At 41.9% G+C, this 16,503-nt stretch overlaps 1 protein-coding gene across 1 annotated transcript; it reads left to right on the forward strand.

Moving 5' to 3' along the window:
- Positions 1–210: 210 nt before the first annotated feature.
- On the forward strand, positions 211–14,798 carry MC2R (melanocortin 2 receptor). Its single transcript, XM_081204196.1, has 2 exons — positions 211–370; positions 11,673–14,798. Exon 2 carries the CDS (start codon positions 11,779–11,781, stop codon positions 12,766–12,768), a length of 990 nt encoding a protein of 329 aa, XP_081060322.1. The 5' UTR covers positions 211–370; positions 11,673–11,778; the 3' UTR covers positions 12,769–14,798.
- The last annotated feature ends 1,705 nt before the right edge of the window (positions 14,799–16,503 follow it).

Here is a 16,503-nt window from a genome sequence, read left to right on the forward strand (position 1 = left end):
TTAATTAGATTTCTATTTTCTTTGACTCTATAGAGTTGCTTGGCACAAAGCAGATGAATTATTTTTAAATGACGTTTCTTCAAGGCTGCAATAACACAACCATTGCCTTTCTCTCTGATTTAGATGTTCTCATCTATTTCTTACGCAAGGGAACTGTTCACTTTTTACAAACAATTTCCCTCCTAGCAGTTGCCATCATGCTGACCTATGTGTTGCTTCTTTTGCTTGGGAGAAAAAGTACTGAATTGTAGAAGAGTTTGAGATAAGGACTCTTCAGCTCTGTGAACGTTTCACAAATTCCTTTTTCCAGCAAGTCCTGTTACAGACATTTCCCTGTCCTTTGTGAAATCTGTGCTGCGATCACTGGAAGGTATGTATAAATCTCAATTGAAATATTTATTGTGTTTCTCCCCACGCTTCTCTTTGAAATTATTGTTTCATCTCTCCATTTACTTTCTTGGCCTTTCTGCAATGGGGTCCACATGGAGCTGGGCATCTGAATCTTTTTGCAGACCTTCTGGCTAGCCAGCTCACTTCTCTATGTGAAACTGGTATCACATGAAGTGTACAATTTGCATTGCTCTACATGTAGGAGCTGAGCCTGCCTTCATTTACAAAATGATTCCTAAGATTTCTGGAGAGTTATACTACGTAATTATTTCTGCAGTGCAACAAAGACAGTGCTGAACCATTGACCCAAGTCTACTGAGTTGCTTCCAGATAACCTGTTTATAGAGCATTCATTCTAATCTCCCTGCAAGGAGATTAGACAACAGCTTTAACAGCTATTTGTTGAGTATTCAATTTGTTTGCCATGAGGTTAGCTGATGCTGCATCAAACAACATTTTTGCACATTTTTTCCATCACTTTCCTTATCACAGAAAGTCCAATTTGGGGAGGACAGGGTAGTGGGATTACGGCACAAGAACTGCAAACCAATTTTCATTGCACAACCTTAACTTTACAGTACGTGATTGAACTCCACCAGAAAATGGCAACATTATTGAAACTCTTTTACATTTATTTCCTTGAGCTGCTCATTGCTGCAACCAATCTCCCTACTCCATAACCCTACAACTCTGCTCCCCTTGTTCCTTGTGGATCTCCTAAATGTCAATGATTTATGTACGGGCAAAAGGCAGGCTGGAAACGAGGTGGCATAATGCCTTGGAAGCTACAATCCCCTTGGGAATGTGCAGAGAGTTCTTCACATCACCTTCAAGTACTTAAAAGTTGCAGATCAAACAATTTTGAAAGAGAGGGGAGGCAGACTGGAATGTGTGGCCACTATTCTATGAAGTTATATGATTCCCTCATGATCTGAAGTCAGAAACTTTGTTCTCTGGTGAGCAGAGATACTCACTGCTTTGACTTCTTGTTCAGTAGTAGGTTTGGAGGAGAGAGAGAAAAATATCATAACAGTGAAATCCTCTTTTAGATTAAAATGAGAATGACTTGTACCACCCTTCTAATGAGGCACCTGATATTACACGGTGAGGCAGAAAACCGACTCCAGTAGCCTCACTACTGAGTATTTTATTTTTCTCTTTCATACTACTTTGTGACTGTGAACTTAGAGGCAGTTAGTTAATGCATTCAATAAATCAAAAGATATAATTTACCCCCTGGATTCTACCATTTAAGGCCGCGGTTTCAGGGTTGAATATTTGATTGCTTCTTCATAAATAGCATCCACAGAGGTAGCTCAGTTAGCCTGTTGAGTCCAAATGACGAATAGCCTTGTGGCAACTTAACATCTAATAGATTCATTATAGCATACATACACTTTTGTGAACCAGAGTCCACTTGGTTTCACAAGCTATAAGAAAATTACACATATAAAACTAACGCTTCCCGTAGATTATAGGTTCAGCTTGTAAACATGTGTGACATGGTGCACATTGGAACACAAAAAAAAATCTTAATTTCACTGAAATTAAATGACTAACAAGACCTTGGGGTCACAACAGATAACTTGAAGAAGATTTTGACCCATTGTGTGACAGCTACCCAAAAAAAGGGCAAATTCCATGTGAGGAATCATTAGGAAAGGAATGGAAAATAAAACTGCTGATATCACAACACCATTGTACAAATCTATATTGCAACCACATTTGGAATACCGTATGCAGTTCTGGTTGGCTCACCTCAGAAAGGATATTGTAGAGTTGGAAAAGGTTTGGGAAAGGCAGCCAAAATGATCAAGGGGATGGAATGACTTCCCTTTGAGGAAAGGTTGCAACAATTAGGACCTTTTAATTTAAAGTCAAGTTAAAGATGACATGATAGAAGTTTATAAAACTATTCACAGCATGGAGAAACAGAGAATAATAGAACATGTGGACATCCAACAAAGTGGAATGTTGGAGAACTCGAGACAGATAAAAGAAAGCACTTATTCATGCAGTGCATAGTGAAACTATAGAAGTCATTCCCACGGGAGACAGGGATGGCCATCAATCTGGATGGCTTTAAAAGAGGAATGGACAAATTCATGGAAGATAAAGCTTTTAGTGGCTGCTATCTATGCTCTGCTTCCAAAGTCAGAGGATGCAAAATGCTTCTGAATACCAACTGCTGGAAACCACAGGAAAGGAGAGTGCTCTTGCACTCATGTCCTGCCTGCAGGTTTCTCACTGGCCTTTGGTTGACCACTGTGAGAACAGGATACTGGACCAGATGGGCCATTAGTCTCAACCAGCTGTCTCGTCTTAGGTTCTTATGTAACTTTCTTCTCCTCTTTCTTTGGACTAGGAGACATTGCTAAAGGCCTGCATTAACAGCCCTTTATCAAGGAGTTGATCATAACCTAGTTGCAGTTTCAGCAAGCCAAAGGTCCTCACATCATCTGCTGTAGTCCTATTTAGTCATTCATTTTCCCTCTCCCTCTGTCTATCACTCACATATACAATTGCCATCATGCAAAGCAGAATGCAGGGATGAATTTGTTTGTTGGCTCAATCCCTATTGCACGTTCCTGCCCCCATTCCTGCAGCCCCTCAAGTGTTGGGGGTTGAATGTCTGCAGGGAGGAGTCCATTTTGCTCAAGCAGGTTCCCCATGTGGCATAAAACCCCTTAGTGGAGAGAGCAACTAAACAGGATGTGTGTTTCCTGGTGCAGAGCTCTAACAGATGCTCCTCACAATGTCCTCTCTGCTTTCCAGATTGAAGAGATAGCTGCTGTGGGAATTCTAGCATTGCCAGTTGCCAATGTCCTGGTGAACTTTGGGGAGGTGGGAAGAAGGCTGCAGAGGACCAAGATAGTGAAGCAAGACATGTTACTACCCTCCCACACACACTAATGATTTACACGGTTGTTGTATGCATATTATTACCCGGTTAACTATTTCCAGAAATATTAGATGTCCCCACTTCATGCTCATTCCTCTTCTGTGCTACTTATAATACAAACTATTAACAAGTCCTGCTTCTTAAGGTATTTACTGTCAGATTCAGATAAGTGGCAATCATGCTAACTATGAAAGCAGGAAAGTAGTATACACTTGTTGTGCTTGCATAACTTATTCTTTACTAAGAATTTGGGTTTCCTCAGCTCCGGAGCTGCAATTTTTGATGTTACATTTATATTCTATTTCCACCAGTAAACATCTCTCTCATATATATATATATATATATCTCACAGCTTGGCATTTTAAAATACTCAACTCTAAGCATTCTTATTGCTCTCTGTAGGAAAAGGTTAAAGATGTGATTCCAGTAATTCCACTTGGGCCGGCTATGCTCACACAGACAACATTAAGTGACATTTAAAAAGCCAAAATTCAGTCTTCTTGCAACTTCCAAGGCGGAAATGCTTTCTCACTGATGATATATTTGTGATGGGAAGATTTTGTTAAACACTGCAAAGATGTCTGTGGTTTTTCATGGAGACTTAATAGCTACCATGGCTGCATAACACACTATTTGAAGGCATATTACTTCCCTCAAAAAAAATCCTGGGAACTGTAGCTTGTTAGGGTGCTAAGAACTGTAGCTGTGTGTGAATAGCAATGAAAGTTCTAAACTTCTAATTTGCCTTTTTGAAATGCTTAGCAGTCTGGTTTTTAAAAAAGAAAAGATTTGATTACATATTTTAAGGGGAATGGTTGTATGACTGGCCGACTAGCATGTGGCATTTTAGGAAGGCATTCCACGTTATTTTAACAGAGGGTGGCAAGCAGAGTACATTCAAAGCAGCCTTAAGAATAGATAACTTGATTTTTTAAAAAATGATTAAGAATATATTTTCAGCATATTCTTTCCTTGAAAGAACAGCAAGCTAACTAAACAAAGCATTTGTGATAGCTGTCGAACCACAGCATGAAACTAATCAGCAATAAGAACCCTTCAAATACCTCCCAGCAACTTAGATTCACTGAATGAATTCTCTCTCAAACAGCAAATCTGTGTGGTGTTCAAACAATGAGCTAATTTACTATACTGATTCCCCTGTGATTATTATTTATGTACAGCAGAGAATGTTCCACATGAATTCATGGCTCAACATCAAGGACACACTGTTCTAATTTATTACAACCAGAGGGTTGAAGGATATTCCTAAAATGAAATGATGAAAGTTTAGCAGGCATGTGGATCCTGCTGCCTCCAGTTTCTAGGCACTGTGCTGATCTGAGATGAAGCTCAATGCAGTGAGGGGACATGACAGACACAGATGTTTCTGGAAGTCCTGGCTAAGATGGGAAGTAGTTAACTCCTCCCCTTTCCTGAAACACTATTTGCATTCCTTTCAGGGCTTGCTCCAAAGAGTAGCGATGTTGGGTAGTTGCTGACTTGAGCTTTACAAAGGCCCCACTATCCAAACAGCAGCATCATTTTTCACTTCACATGAATCACCCATATAGATCAAATGCACTTCAGAGTACTTTCAGTTTACACAACCCACCATTTTGTTGCTAATGGTCTGTGCCCCAGGGCCCCCAAAATCCTTTGCTGGCAAATATATGTCCTTGGAATAAACATTGTCAGGTAGTTTATCACCATCAAAAATGAGCCTCCCTCCCTTTCATGCAAGGCTAGTGTCCCATACTGTTCACAAACTGTTCTTCATGAGAATCTGTGTGAAACCCACTTGATAGTTCCACACATAAGTAACAGGCTTGCCAGCTATTCCTTTTTCCCCAGCAATCCCTCTTGTTTTCACATCATGCCCCTTATTCATGAACACAGCTGTTTGTGGAACATAATTGATAGCTCTGAAGTGTTTCAATATGCTACTGCTCCAACTTCCATAGCACAATGTAATGCATATACCAGGGGTTCATCTTGACTCCATTTGAAATGATAGTAGCATTGAATTCAATTCATTATTTTGACCAAAGGATCTTTCTTGATAACCTGGGGCAAATTACTGCCACTTTGTCACAGCATCCAGACTTTTTCTGGCTCCTATTAGAATAACTGGGTCCTGCCAGGATAATGTCTCTGCCATTCAAACAATGTGATGCTAGCAAGTTCAGATATGCCAGATACTAGGTCCAAGGCTGAGAAGGTAATTAGTGACTCAGATTTGCTCTCTATTATATGTTTCTGAACCAGCTACAAATCTATGGGTAGTGGGATGGACTCATGAGATTAAGTATGCATTAAAGTATAACTCATTTGGGCTAGGAAATGAGATTTTTGAGGAGTGTTGTGTCATCAATGAGCACATCAGTACAAAAGCTACTTAATTATGAACACTGGAAAATTGGTGTGGGGTGTTCAAATAAGGCTTTTAAGATGCATGTCTCAAATTCTACATGGGAAATATTGGAGAAATTAAATTAAAGCAATGCAGGTATCTATTGCTGCTATTAACTCTGCAATCTAGGACAAAGGAAGCTCAGCTGCCATTTTCAAAAGCCTGACTTGTGCTTTAAGCAGCACTGCATGGGAGCAATCAGAAGCAACTTCTGCAAGTCACCTCCAAGCTGAGTTATTATTCCAGCCCTGTTATATTCATAACAGAATAGGAAGTGATCAAAATTCCACTGAAATCTAATGACAAAAGTCCTGAACCTTCTCAGATGCAGGCATCCAGCTGTTTTGGTGATGATTCAAGTGTGAGAAGAAGGTTCATGTCTGAAATTTTCAAGCTGAGCAATTTACTCCAATGTCAATGGGGACAAGTGTTTCTGGTGATGTTCTGAATGATACAGTACTAATGGAGGAAGAAGCAATTCTTAAATGCAGCATAATTATAACTATATTACTAGAATATGATCTTTGTGAAATATTTCACAATGTAAATCTATCCCCTTGGCATTGTAGAGTACTTTACTGTAGTTATTTTGCAATACCTAGAAAAGGCAGAGAAAGTAATCAATAGGTAGTCATTTTGCAATATATCATTCACACCTAACTGTGCAGATCATAATTATAGCCATACATTATCTAGCCTGTGCCTAGAGGTCTAAAGAACAAAAACTGACAACAGGCACCACCAACCATGAGAAGAGACTAAAAGATCAATGAAATGACACATTATCTAGAAGCAAAGTGCAAGGACTTAGGAAAATTAAAACATAAAGCTGGTGGGGGGAATCAACTGTTTAAAATGTTCTCAGAGTTTTCTGTAAGTTCTACTTTCTGAATACATTTTTGGGACAGAACTATATGAGCGAAGCATGGCATAAATTATGCGAAAGCAATGAATGTGCTCATTTAAAAAATGTAAATAGGGAGTGAACCAAGCCAGATCAAGGCCATAAGAGTGACTCCTACCATAGTCCCAGAATCCTACCCCAGTTCTGATGTTTGCGGTGGGTAATGTATCAGTAGTAAGGTGTTATTCACTCAAGTATGTGGATCAGGGATGGGGAAATATCTGGTCCTCCAGGTGTTGTTGGACTATATATCTCCCCCGACATCTCTGACCATTGGCTATGCTGATTCTGACTGACAGAGCCCCAGTAGTGTTGGAGGGGAAGAGAGCAATGCTTTATTAATTTGTTTGCCTGTGGGTATGCTTTTTTAACCTTGTTGAACAGCAGCTTTAGCTGGTTTCATTCAAATAAACAGCTTTCAGAGTAATGTGATTTAAAGTACATTGCTGCCTTTATAGTCCTAAACCTTTTCTGAGTCACTTGAACTGACATGGCCTCAGGGGACAAGTGCCTTTCCATTTTCACACATAGCCCAGTGTCTTATTTTCAGGATTTATTGACCTCTTAACTTATTGAACCTCATTTCTAGTCTGTATTAAAACTGAGCGATAGATAGGGAATCTCATGGGATACTTATATTAAGTGTCTCAAAAGTGGCAGCTCTGCTTCTTGTATTTCTTTGCCTGTTGGCTTTTTAAATTCATGAGATCATGGAGCCCAATAAACTAGTACATGAGCAGTACGTGTCTCCATGTGCCCCAAGGCAAAATAGCCTATTAAAGAGGAGTGAGGTGCCATTTTCAGATTATCTTATGAACAATCTTCTGGGGACTGCATTCTAGTAGTGGTTGGCGCTGGAGGCAAAATGCAGAGTTGAACAGAGGAAAAGTGGGCAGAGCAACAAATGCGGCTCTCACCTTCGTATAAGGGCACATTCCAGACATGCAAGACTCAGGGATTTCTACACAAACACACATATCTCTGTCTTCCAACCTGGCAAGCAAGAGGCATTGTTTCTAGTGTTGTGCAAGCCACCACCCCCTTCCCACAATCTGATTTGGGCCTGATTCAGTGATCTGTTTCCCCCTTGTCTGCCTGCCAACATCTGCCTGCTTGTCTGGGGCTGGTTTCTGCAGTAGCAGGGTGAGTGCCCCAAGTTTTTGATTTGATACATTTGTCTCACATGACTTACTGGCACATGCAAGACAAACTGCTGGTAAAGAGAGACACAGAAAACAGCACACAGCTGTTTACTCCTCTCTCCACCAGCACATCCTTCAAGCAATGTGATTGCACAGTGCTGGGTGAGATTCTAGCCCTGGAGTGGAAGCTGGAGCTCCCAGCGAACAAAGTTCTGCTCCTCCTTCCCAGCTCCCCACCTTGGCATTCTTCTTATATGGTGGAGAGCAGAGCAGTGGCGGAGCAAGGGGGCCTGCCCTGGGTGTCATCCCTGGGGGGGAGGTGACATTCAGCGCACCGCCCCACAACTCCCAAGCCTACCATCCCCAAGCTGCCAGGGAAGGGGGAGCTGCGCCTCTTTGCTGGCAGTCTTCCCCCTTCATTTTGACAGCTCAGGATGGGATTCCCAAACCTCCCCTGACTCCTGAGTGGGGGGAGGCTTGGGAGTCACGGGCAGGCAGTGCACCCTTGCCCCATGCTCCCGGCTGGAGGAGGCAGGTGACAAAATGCCGGGCGGCACTCAGTGCGCCCGAGCCACGCTTCTCTTCTGGGAGTGACTCGCTGGCTTCGGCGCCCTCAGGCTCCGCACTGCCCCAAACGGTCCACCCGCCACCTCCCCCTCATCTGTAGGGCGGCTGACTGGGAGGAGGCAGGCAGACTCCTCAGAGGCCCCATGAAGCGTCCTGCCCCAGCTGGCTCCGCCCCAGGCTGCAGGGTGCGTGCGCTGCTCTGTGCACCCGAGCAGCTATCCCGCACCTGGGAGGGCACCCTCCGCACCCGGCGCCCCTCAGGAGCAGATCCTCCCTGGGCAGCGCAGGCATATGCTCCGCCGCTGCCAAAGAGGCTTCTTTCATGTGATTTTGCTGCAAGGTGAAGTCCCGTTATTCTTAAAAGGTAAAGGTAAGAAGAATGCCAAGGGACCCCTGACCATTAGGTCCAGTCGTGGCCAACTCTGGGGTTGCGGCACTCATCTCACTTTATTGGCCGAGGGAGCCGGTGTACAGCTTACGGGTCATGTGGCCAGCATGACTAAGCCACTTCTGGCGAACCAGAGCAGCGTATGGAAACGCCGTTTACCTTCCCGCTGAAGTGGTACCTATTTATCTACTTGCACTTTGAAGTGTTTTCGAACTGCTAGGTTGGCAGGAGCAGGGACCAAGCAACGGGAGCTCACCCCGTCGCAGAGATTCGAACCACGACCTTCTGATTGGCAAGTCCTAGGCTCTATGGTTTAACCTGCAGCGCCACCCACATCCCTTTAAATCTCATCTTTTTTACCCCTGTTTTATTCCTGTGATTATTTGCTGCTGACATGGTTTCTGTTTTCTCTGTTTTATATTGATTTGTTTTCCTACCACTTTTTAAAATTGCATTTTAAATGTTATGGTTTTCCTGCTGTTTTCGTTACCGTATACTGTGCATCAGCCAGAGAACAGTAGTTGTTGTGGAACTAAGAAATACTATACCTAAATCAATTATTCTATTACCTGAGGGAGGGACACTTTTCGCAGGTGGAAGCAGCAGGGAGAACGATACATTATCTTTTCCCTGGCTGCTCTTTTCCACCTTAATCCCATCTCCACTGTCTCCCTGCCCCCCTAGGATTCCAGTATTGAACAATTCGAGTTTTGCCCAGACAAATGGTGGCAGGAAATGGATTCAACACCTTCACCCCTGCCATTTCTCCATGGAAAGGGGAAACCACATTTTCTCTCAAAGTTGCTTTTGAAACAAACAACAAAATCCCTGAAATTGGCCATAGACTTTGTTACACAAGTTTGCATGTAATGTACAATTTGCTCCTAATGAAGGTTTTGCAAGTGATCAGCCAGATGGCATCGTTAAATTGCAGACATCAATATTTACAGATTTGATATCCAGCAAATGTAAACAAGGAACACTGGAGGTTTGTGTAGCAATAAATATTGTATTAATTTCTGTAGCAGCTCCAATGTTTGTTCATATAATTTGCTTCTAATAATATCATCAGCCATGTAAGAAGTGCCAGGATTATAAAAAGATGCTGAAGCTTGCCAGGAAGGGAAAGGGAAAACATTTTCATCCAGCCTTTTTGAGCCTCAGACTGCAGACTTATGATCATATAAACTTGCCCTAGAGTTTCATTGTAGGGAGCACCATCAAGATCAGTAAAACTTATTTCTGACTGAACATGCACAGAATCAAGCTCTGCATGTGTTTAAAATCTGCTTCCACCTACATGCAGAATTGGCCATTTCTTCCTGTGCAGTTTACTTATGCCTAATGCAAATATTTTCTTCTTTTCATTAAATCAATATCATAAGTCTCAGGATATGAAGTTTTAACACATTTGCATAAGGATTTTTTTATCCCTGAAATTGGGTTAGTAAGATCATATGAGAAATGACATTTGCCTGTCAATCTTCCATGGTGTTTCTTGTAACTGCTCTGTGATGGGGTGAGGTTTATATTAGCAGGCTAATTTCTGGTGTTTTTTCAAATTGCAGCATCTGAGAAAGCTTCATTATTAAAGAAAGAAAATAATAAATTTGCTTTATGGTAACTTTCTCCAGTAAACGATCACTATAATAGTGAGGTGATAGATATTCACACATATGCAATATACTAATATGTATACATACACATGTGTACAGAGAGACAGAGAGAGAGAGAGAGAGAGAGAGAGAGAGAGAGAGAGAGATTCGCACACAATCAACTAACAGCATGAGGGCAGAGTAGGGCCATGGTCCCTGGTCCTGTCCTCCCAACATTGCATCCCTACATGTTGGAAGAGCCAATGGGCATGCCATGTCCTAGAGGGGAGCCTGCTTAGGCTTCCCCTAGGATTTATCAGGTTCAACACAGATAGCAGGTTCTTCTCTATGAATGTTTCTTCACAATGTGTGGACAGTGGAAAGTGAAGATAAGATATCCATCTTATTGGATCATCTCCAAACAATTCATTCCCAGGTATGGGAAACCTCTGGCCCACCAAATGTTGCTGGGAGTTATATGGGAGTCTCACAACATTTGAAGGAAAACAGGTTCACCATCCCTTACCTAAAGAGACGTTGGCTGACTATTCTATTAACCTTCTCCCTAACTATTATCTATTAACCATCTCCCTAACAACCAAATAGTTGGCTAGTTGTAACAATATATTATGTACGTCTGTACGGTGCCTTCCAGAAGTTGCTGGACTACAACTCCCACAAACCCTTAACAGTGGCCATGTGCTGATGGGAATGGGACTCCAGCAACATCTGGAATACACACTTTGGCTACCCCTGGTTTGCCAGATAGTTTGCTCTGTATCCACTGTGCTTCCCCCTGCTAGTTTAGGAAGCAGTGAACACATGACATTAGCCACAATCCACATATATCCTCTATCAATCTTATCATATCTTATTAAATGCCGTGTTTTGATGCATTTTCCCCTAGACCAGCTTTGATCCGAATTGAGAAAAGGATGACCTTGCTGTGGTTTAAGACAGTAATGCATACACGGCCTTTGTGGCTTTTTCCATCTTACTGATGTGGGCTAGAGCACAATGCCTCAATTACTTGGAAAATATTTTTACTCCTCTATATTTATTCCTTTACACAGTTTTGCTCTCACACGTCCCAGATGAATATCTGAACAGGGCACTGTACACCTCACAGCAACAGCTAGGATTTCAGCAGAGTGAGCCAAGCCAACCATAATGCTCTGAGCTATGTGGGTTCTCTTGCTTCTTCTCAAGCTTGAGTCATACATGGATTAGGGAGCAGGCAACTCCCAGTAGCAGCCAAGAACAATATTTGCAGAATGCTTACATTTTCTAGTCAATATATGTGAACTCAGTCTAAGTTTTCTGTCTATTTCATTTTGGTGTTTCTCATTCCTTATTGGTTAACCATTTTTCCAGGTTTACTTCGAATGATATCACCATAACAAGATGCTCAGCTGGACACATTGGCTGTTGCAGAAGGTCAAGCCACAGTGAGTACTGAAATATATGTGGGTTCAACCTCATGCATCTTCCCTCACCAAAGGTTGCAACAATGAAGATCGACCGAGGTTCTGAAACAACAAGGCTTCTGGGACAGACAAATGCTCCTCCAGCGGAAAACAACAGTGAGCTCTCAATGAACACCTCCGACTGTGCAAAAGTCATTGTGCCAGAAGAAATCTTCTTCACCATTGCTGCTCTAGGAGTACTGGAAAACCTGCTGGTGCTCATAGCAGTGGGGAGGAATAGGAACCTGCATTCACCCATGTATATTTTCATTTGCAGCTTAGCTGTTTCAGACATGCTGGGGAGTTTGTACAAGACTCTGGAGAACATCGTCTTCATCATCTTCTGCAAGATGAGATACCTAACATGTCAGGGAGCCTTGGAAAAAACAATGGATGATATTTTAGATTTCATGTTTATTCTATCTTTACTGGGATCCATTTTCAGTCTGTCAGCCATTGCAGCTGATAGATATATAACCATCTTCTACGCACTGCGGTACCATAACATCATGACAATGAAGCGTACTTTAGTGATCTTGGTGGTCATTTGGGCATTCTGCGCTGGGAGTGGCATCGCAGTGGTCATTTTCTCCCATGAAACAGCTACTGTTGTGTCCTTCTCTGTCTTCCTGTGTTTCATGCTCATTTTTATCCTCAGCCTCTATATTCATATGTTCCTGCTTGCACGCTCTCATGCCAAGAAGATTGCTTTGCAGCCTACCAGCTCGGTTCACCAGAGAGCTAACATGAAAGGAGTCATTACTTTAACTGTCTTACTTGGGGTTTTTCTCTGCTGCTGGGCCCCTTTTGTCCTTCATATGCTTCTGATGGCATTTTGCCCACAAAACCCTTATTGCATTTGCTATGCGTCCATTTTTCACGTGAATGGTATACTGATCATGTGCAATGCTGTGATTGACCCCATGATTTATGCATTTCGAAGTCCAGAGCTGAGAAGTACATTTAAGAGATTGTTCTGCTGCCGGAAGCCAAGCTGGACTTAGCCACTGGAACTTCAAAAACAGCATGCAGAGCAACCAGAGCTGCACTGCCATAGAACCATTTGCTTTGTCTTGTAGTACAGTGGTACCTTGGTATTCAAACAGCTTGACTCCCAAACAAATCGGCTCCTGAATGCCACAAACCCGGGAGTGAGTGCTCCGGTTTGCGAACGTTTTTTGGAAGCCGAACATCCGACGCAGCTTCCATGACTTCTGATTGAAGGCAGGAAGCTCCTGCAGCCAATCAGAAGCCGCAACTTGGTTTTCACACCGTTTCGGGAATGAAAAGGATTCCCGGAATGGATTAAGTTCGAGAACCAAGGTATCACTGTATCTCAAAAATAATGTGATGTTGACATCTGAGGGCTACTTTGCCACACAGTGGGGTACAGCAGTGAACCTTGGGCTTATGCATTCTCTCTCACATAGACACTGGTTTTTATTAGAAGCTATATGCACAGCATGTGAACCACAGGTTCTCTTCAGTTCCCTGCCAGGTGGCTGAATTATGCTTCTAGACCACATGTGAATCAGCCTTGCTGGAATACACTGCTGCCTACAGAATCTCAGGTCATAATGAATCAATTAGTCTCCAAAGCACCACCATTATCTTTTTGCTGCTAGGCTAACACAGCAACTTGGGGGGGGGGGGGATATCTTCATAGGAGATTCAGTTTAGGAAGAGGGTGAATAAAGTGGTGACAGACATGACTTAGATCATGTTTCCCTAACCTCGTTGCCTCCAGATGTTTTGAACTACAGCTCCCACCATCTCTGACCCTTAGTCGTACTGGATGGGACTGCATTTCAAGATGTTCAGAGGGCACCATGTTCAGGAGAGGCTAGCTTGGATACAGTTGTGGGGGATCAGAAATTAGTCATGTGTGCGCACGATTGGATTCTTATTTGCAAACTTGATTTGGAGGGATTGTTCAAACCACAGTATGCCAGTTTATTCATCACAGCAAAGTATGGCTTGACAAACCAGGAAGTGTTAAGTCATGTGTGTGGACTGCGGGAAGGAGAGGAGGAGGGAATGTGTGCATCTATACATGGCTGAGTCCTTAGTCCAGACCATAGATTTCACATATACACACCTACACTGCATACTCTAATGTTAGATAGATCTGTATTGTTTCAATTTTAGTGTGTGTGCTACTGAAGTGAGCACATAGATATAAAGATATTTTAGTTATGTTTTAAACTAAAATAGGCAACAATGAGAAAATGGTGGAAGTTCATTGATTGAAAAGCTTCAGTAGAAAAGATAGAAATGAATTTAGACTTAATCATCCAGGGAACAAATGTTTTTTAGTTGAAGACAGCTGTTAGTCATCAAAAGCTCTGTCTTGTTATAAAACGCATTAATGTGATTTCTATTAATTACAATTAGTTACACTACTTCAACAGCAGGATCTAAAAACATGGTTAATTTTAGGCATTTCTGAAATCATCTGTAATGTCAGACATTTGAATATTGAACTCCGTATTCTAAACTTGTATGAAAGTTCTACTTCTGACAGTGTACGCAGGAACATCCACTGTGAACTTAGCATTTTGTCTAGCAACATTCAACTTAGGGAAATAGGCACAGTACTTGCCACCAACTACTGTACTACTGTTGTGAATGGTCGCTGTGCTTTTTTTTTTTAACCCCACTGTTTGTATAATTTCCCTCAATATCTGTATAGATATAGATAGCTACCAACTGAGGACAACATTTCGTACATCAGATGATGGGGGCTGTGCTCCAAGAAAGAGTTTATGCCAATATACATTGACTAGTCTTTAAAGTGACATGTGACTCTTGCTGCAACAGACTAACATGGGTACCTTTCCTGAGGTGTACTGTATGTGATGTCAAATCTCCTGTGTTGTTCTTCTGGCGTATCACCACATATCTAGAGTGTCACTCCTAAAAGATTGCTTCTAATCTGACACGTTTAGCTTAGTCAGGTCCTTGTTGATGTTTTCAGACCTGATGCCCTGGTAACCACATATCCCAGTAGCTGATCCCAGCAAAGGTGCCAGGGAAGAGAAGTCAGTGCCAACCAGCAAATCACGGAACTCATATCCCCATGTTTGCAGTCTCCTGCTATGAATGTGAATAGCACATACTGTGATTTTCTGTTCCAGAATGTTCTGTGCTTACCTCTTCCAAGGCTTCTCTCAGCTCATACACTTTAATGGAGGTGTAGCCTCGAGATGTTGTTGGAGTCCATCAGCCCCAGTCAGCATGGTCAAGAGTCAAGGAGGATGAGAGTTAGAGTCCAACAGCATCTGAAAGCAACCATGTTGACTACCCTTGCTTTAATGTATGCCAACGTTTATTTGGATCTTTGTAATTATCTTTCTTTTTAATGCCTACTTGGAATACGTGTAATTATTGTTTCAATTAAAAACAGCTTTGCTGGATCAATCCACTTCAGAACCCTCTTTCCCAGAGTGGCCAACCACATGCATCTGAGAAGCCCACAAGCAGGAATTCACCTAATAAACCTTTACAATAATCTAAGACAGTAATCGTTCCTCACATCTTCTGGCAATGAATCCCATACATTTGTTAAGCCTTGTGGAAATAAGTGCTTCCTTTGTCAGCCCTCAATCTACTACTGCTAATCTGTTTTGTTGACTGACCCCAAATTCTGCTTTTATGAGAATCAGTGAAGAACATCTCCAGGCACCTTGTTCCACACACAATGCATAATAAAACCTCTGTGCAGCCTGATAGTCATCTCATTTCTAAAAATGAAAGACTTCTAGTGTTGTTTTCAAAGAACTTTTGCTCAGAGCAGACCCATTGAAATTAATGCCCATTGCTTACATCCATTAATTTCTGGGTTAAATTTAGTTAAATGCAACCTTTAGTACCTTTGCCATTCTCAGTATGGAAGGTGCTTCCACACCATTCCCACTGATCATGTTGACTGCTTTGGAACAATTCGTCATAAGTCATTACAGAGGATGATTTACAAAACAAGTACCGTATTTTTCGCTCTATAACACGCACCCGACCATAACACGCACGTAGTTTTTAGAGGAGGAAAATCCGTAGGCATGCCACCCGTAGGCATTTCATCCATAACACGCACAGACATTTCTCCTTACTTTCTAGGAGGAAAAAATGAGTGTTATGGTGCAAAAAATACGGTAATTAAAAAGCACACCATAGTTCAATGAATCCACAAATGGCTGCAGTAAATACTTTCTGCACAGAGTAGGAGGATTACATGACACTGAAAGGATGAAAGAGACAATGTTTGTTCAAAATAAGCCAGCTCCTATTATCTTTCCATGTCATGCTGCTCCTATTATGCAGAAAGAGATGTGAACTAGTTAAGGTTTTGTTAGAAATCAGAAAAGAAGAATGAAAGAAAGAAAAGAGTGAGTGTAGAAATCTGAAATGGCTCATGAGGAGAGGTCAATATAATTGACTTGGAAAATTAGAAGTCACTGATGAGTCAGAGCAAAAAGAGAGAGAAAGAATTTGCTGTAGATTGCAAAGTAAAAGCAAGTTCAGGCATTTCATTCACTTTAGCAATCTGCATACTTTAAGCAAATTTCTCACCTCTGTCTATAACTAACCTTGTGAAATCAGGACCGTCACATAGTGACATCAAGCTATGTGAGAGTGAACACTCTCAGATGATTCCTAATAGACAAGACTCTGGGTAGGGGTTGGAATAACTTGCCCATAGGTATGCTGATCCTCATGGCAAATGTAAAAACTCAGGCAGC

This window comes from Podarcis bocagei (genome assembly GCF_964188305.1).
Source record: "Podarcis bocagei genome assembly, chromosome: 8".
In the NCBI taxonomy this organism is placed as follows: Eukaryota; Metazoa; Chordata; class Lepidosauria; order Squamata; family Lacertidae; genus Podarcis; species Podarcis bocagei.

What these genes read in the sequence shown, in the direction of transcription:
- MC2R (XM_081204196.1), top strand. Translation starts at nt 11,779, where the DNA reads ATGCATCTTCCCTCACCAAAGGTTGCAACAATGAAGATCGACCGAGGT.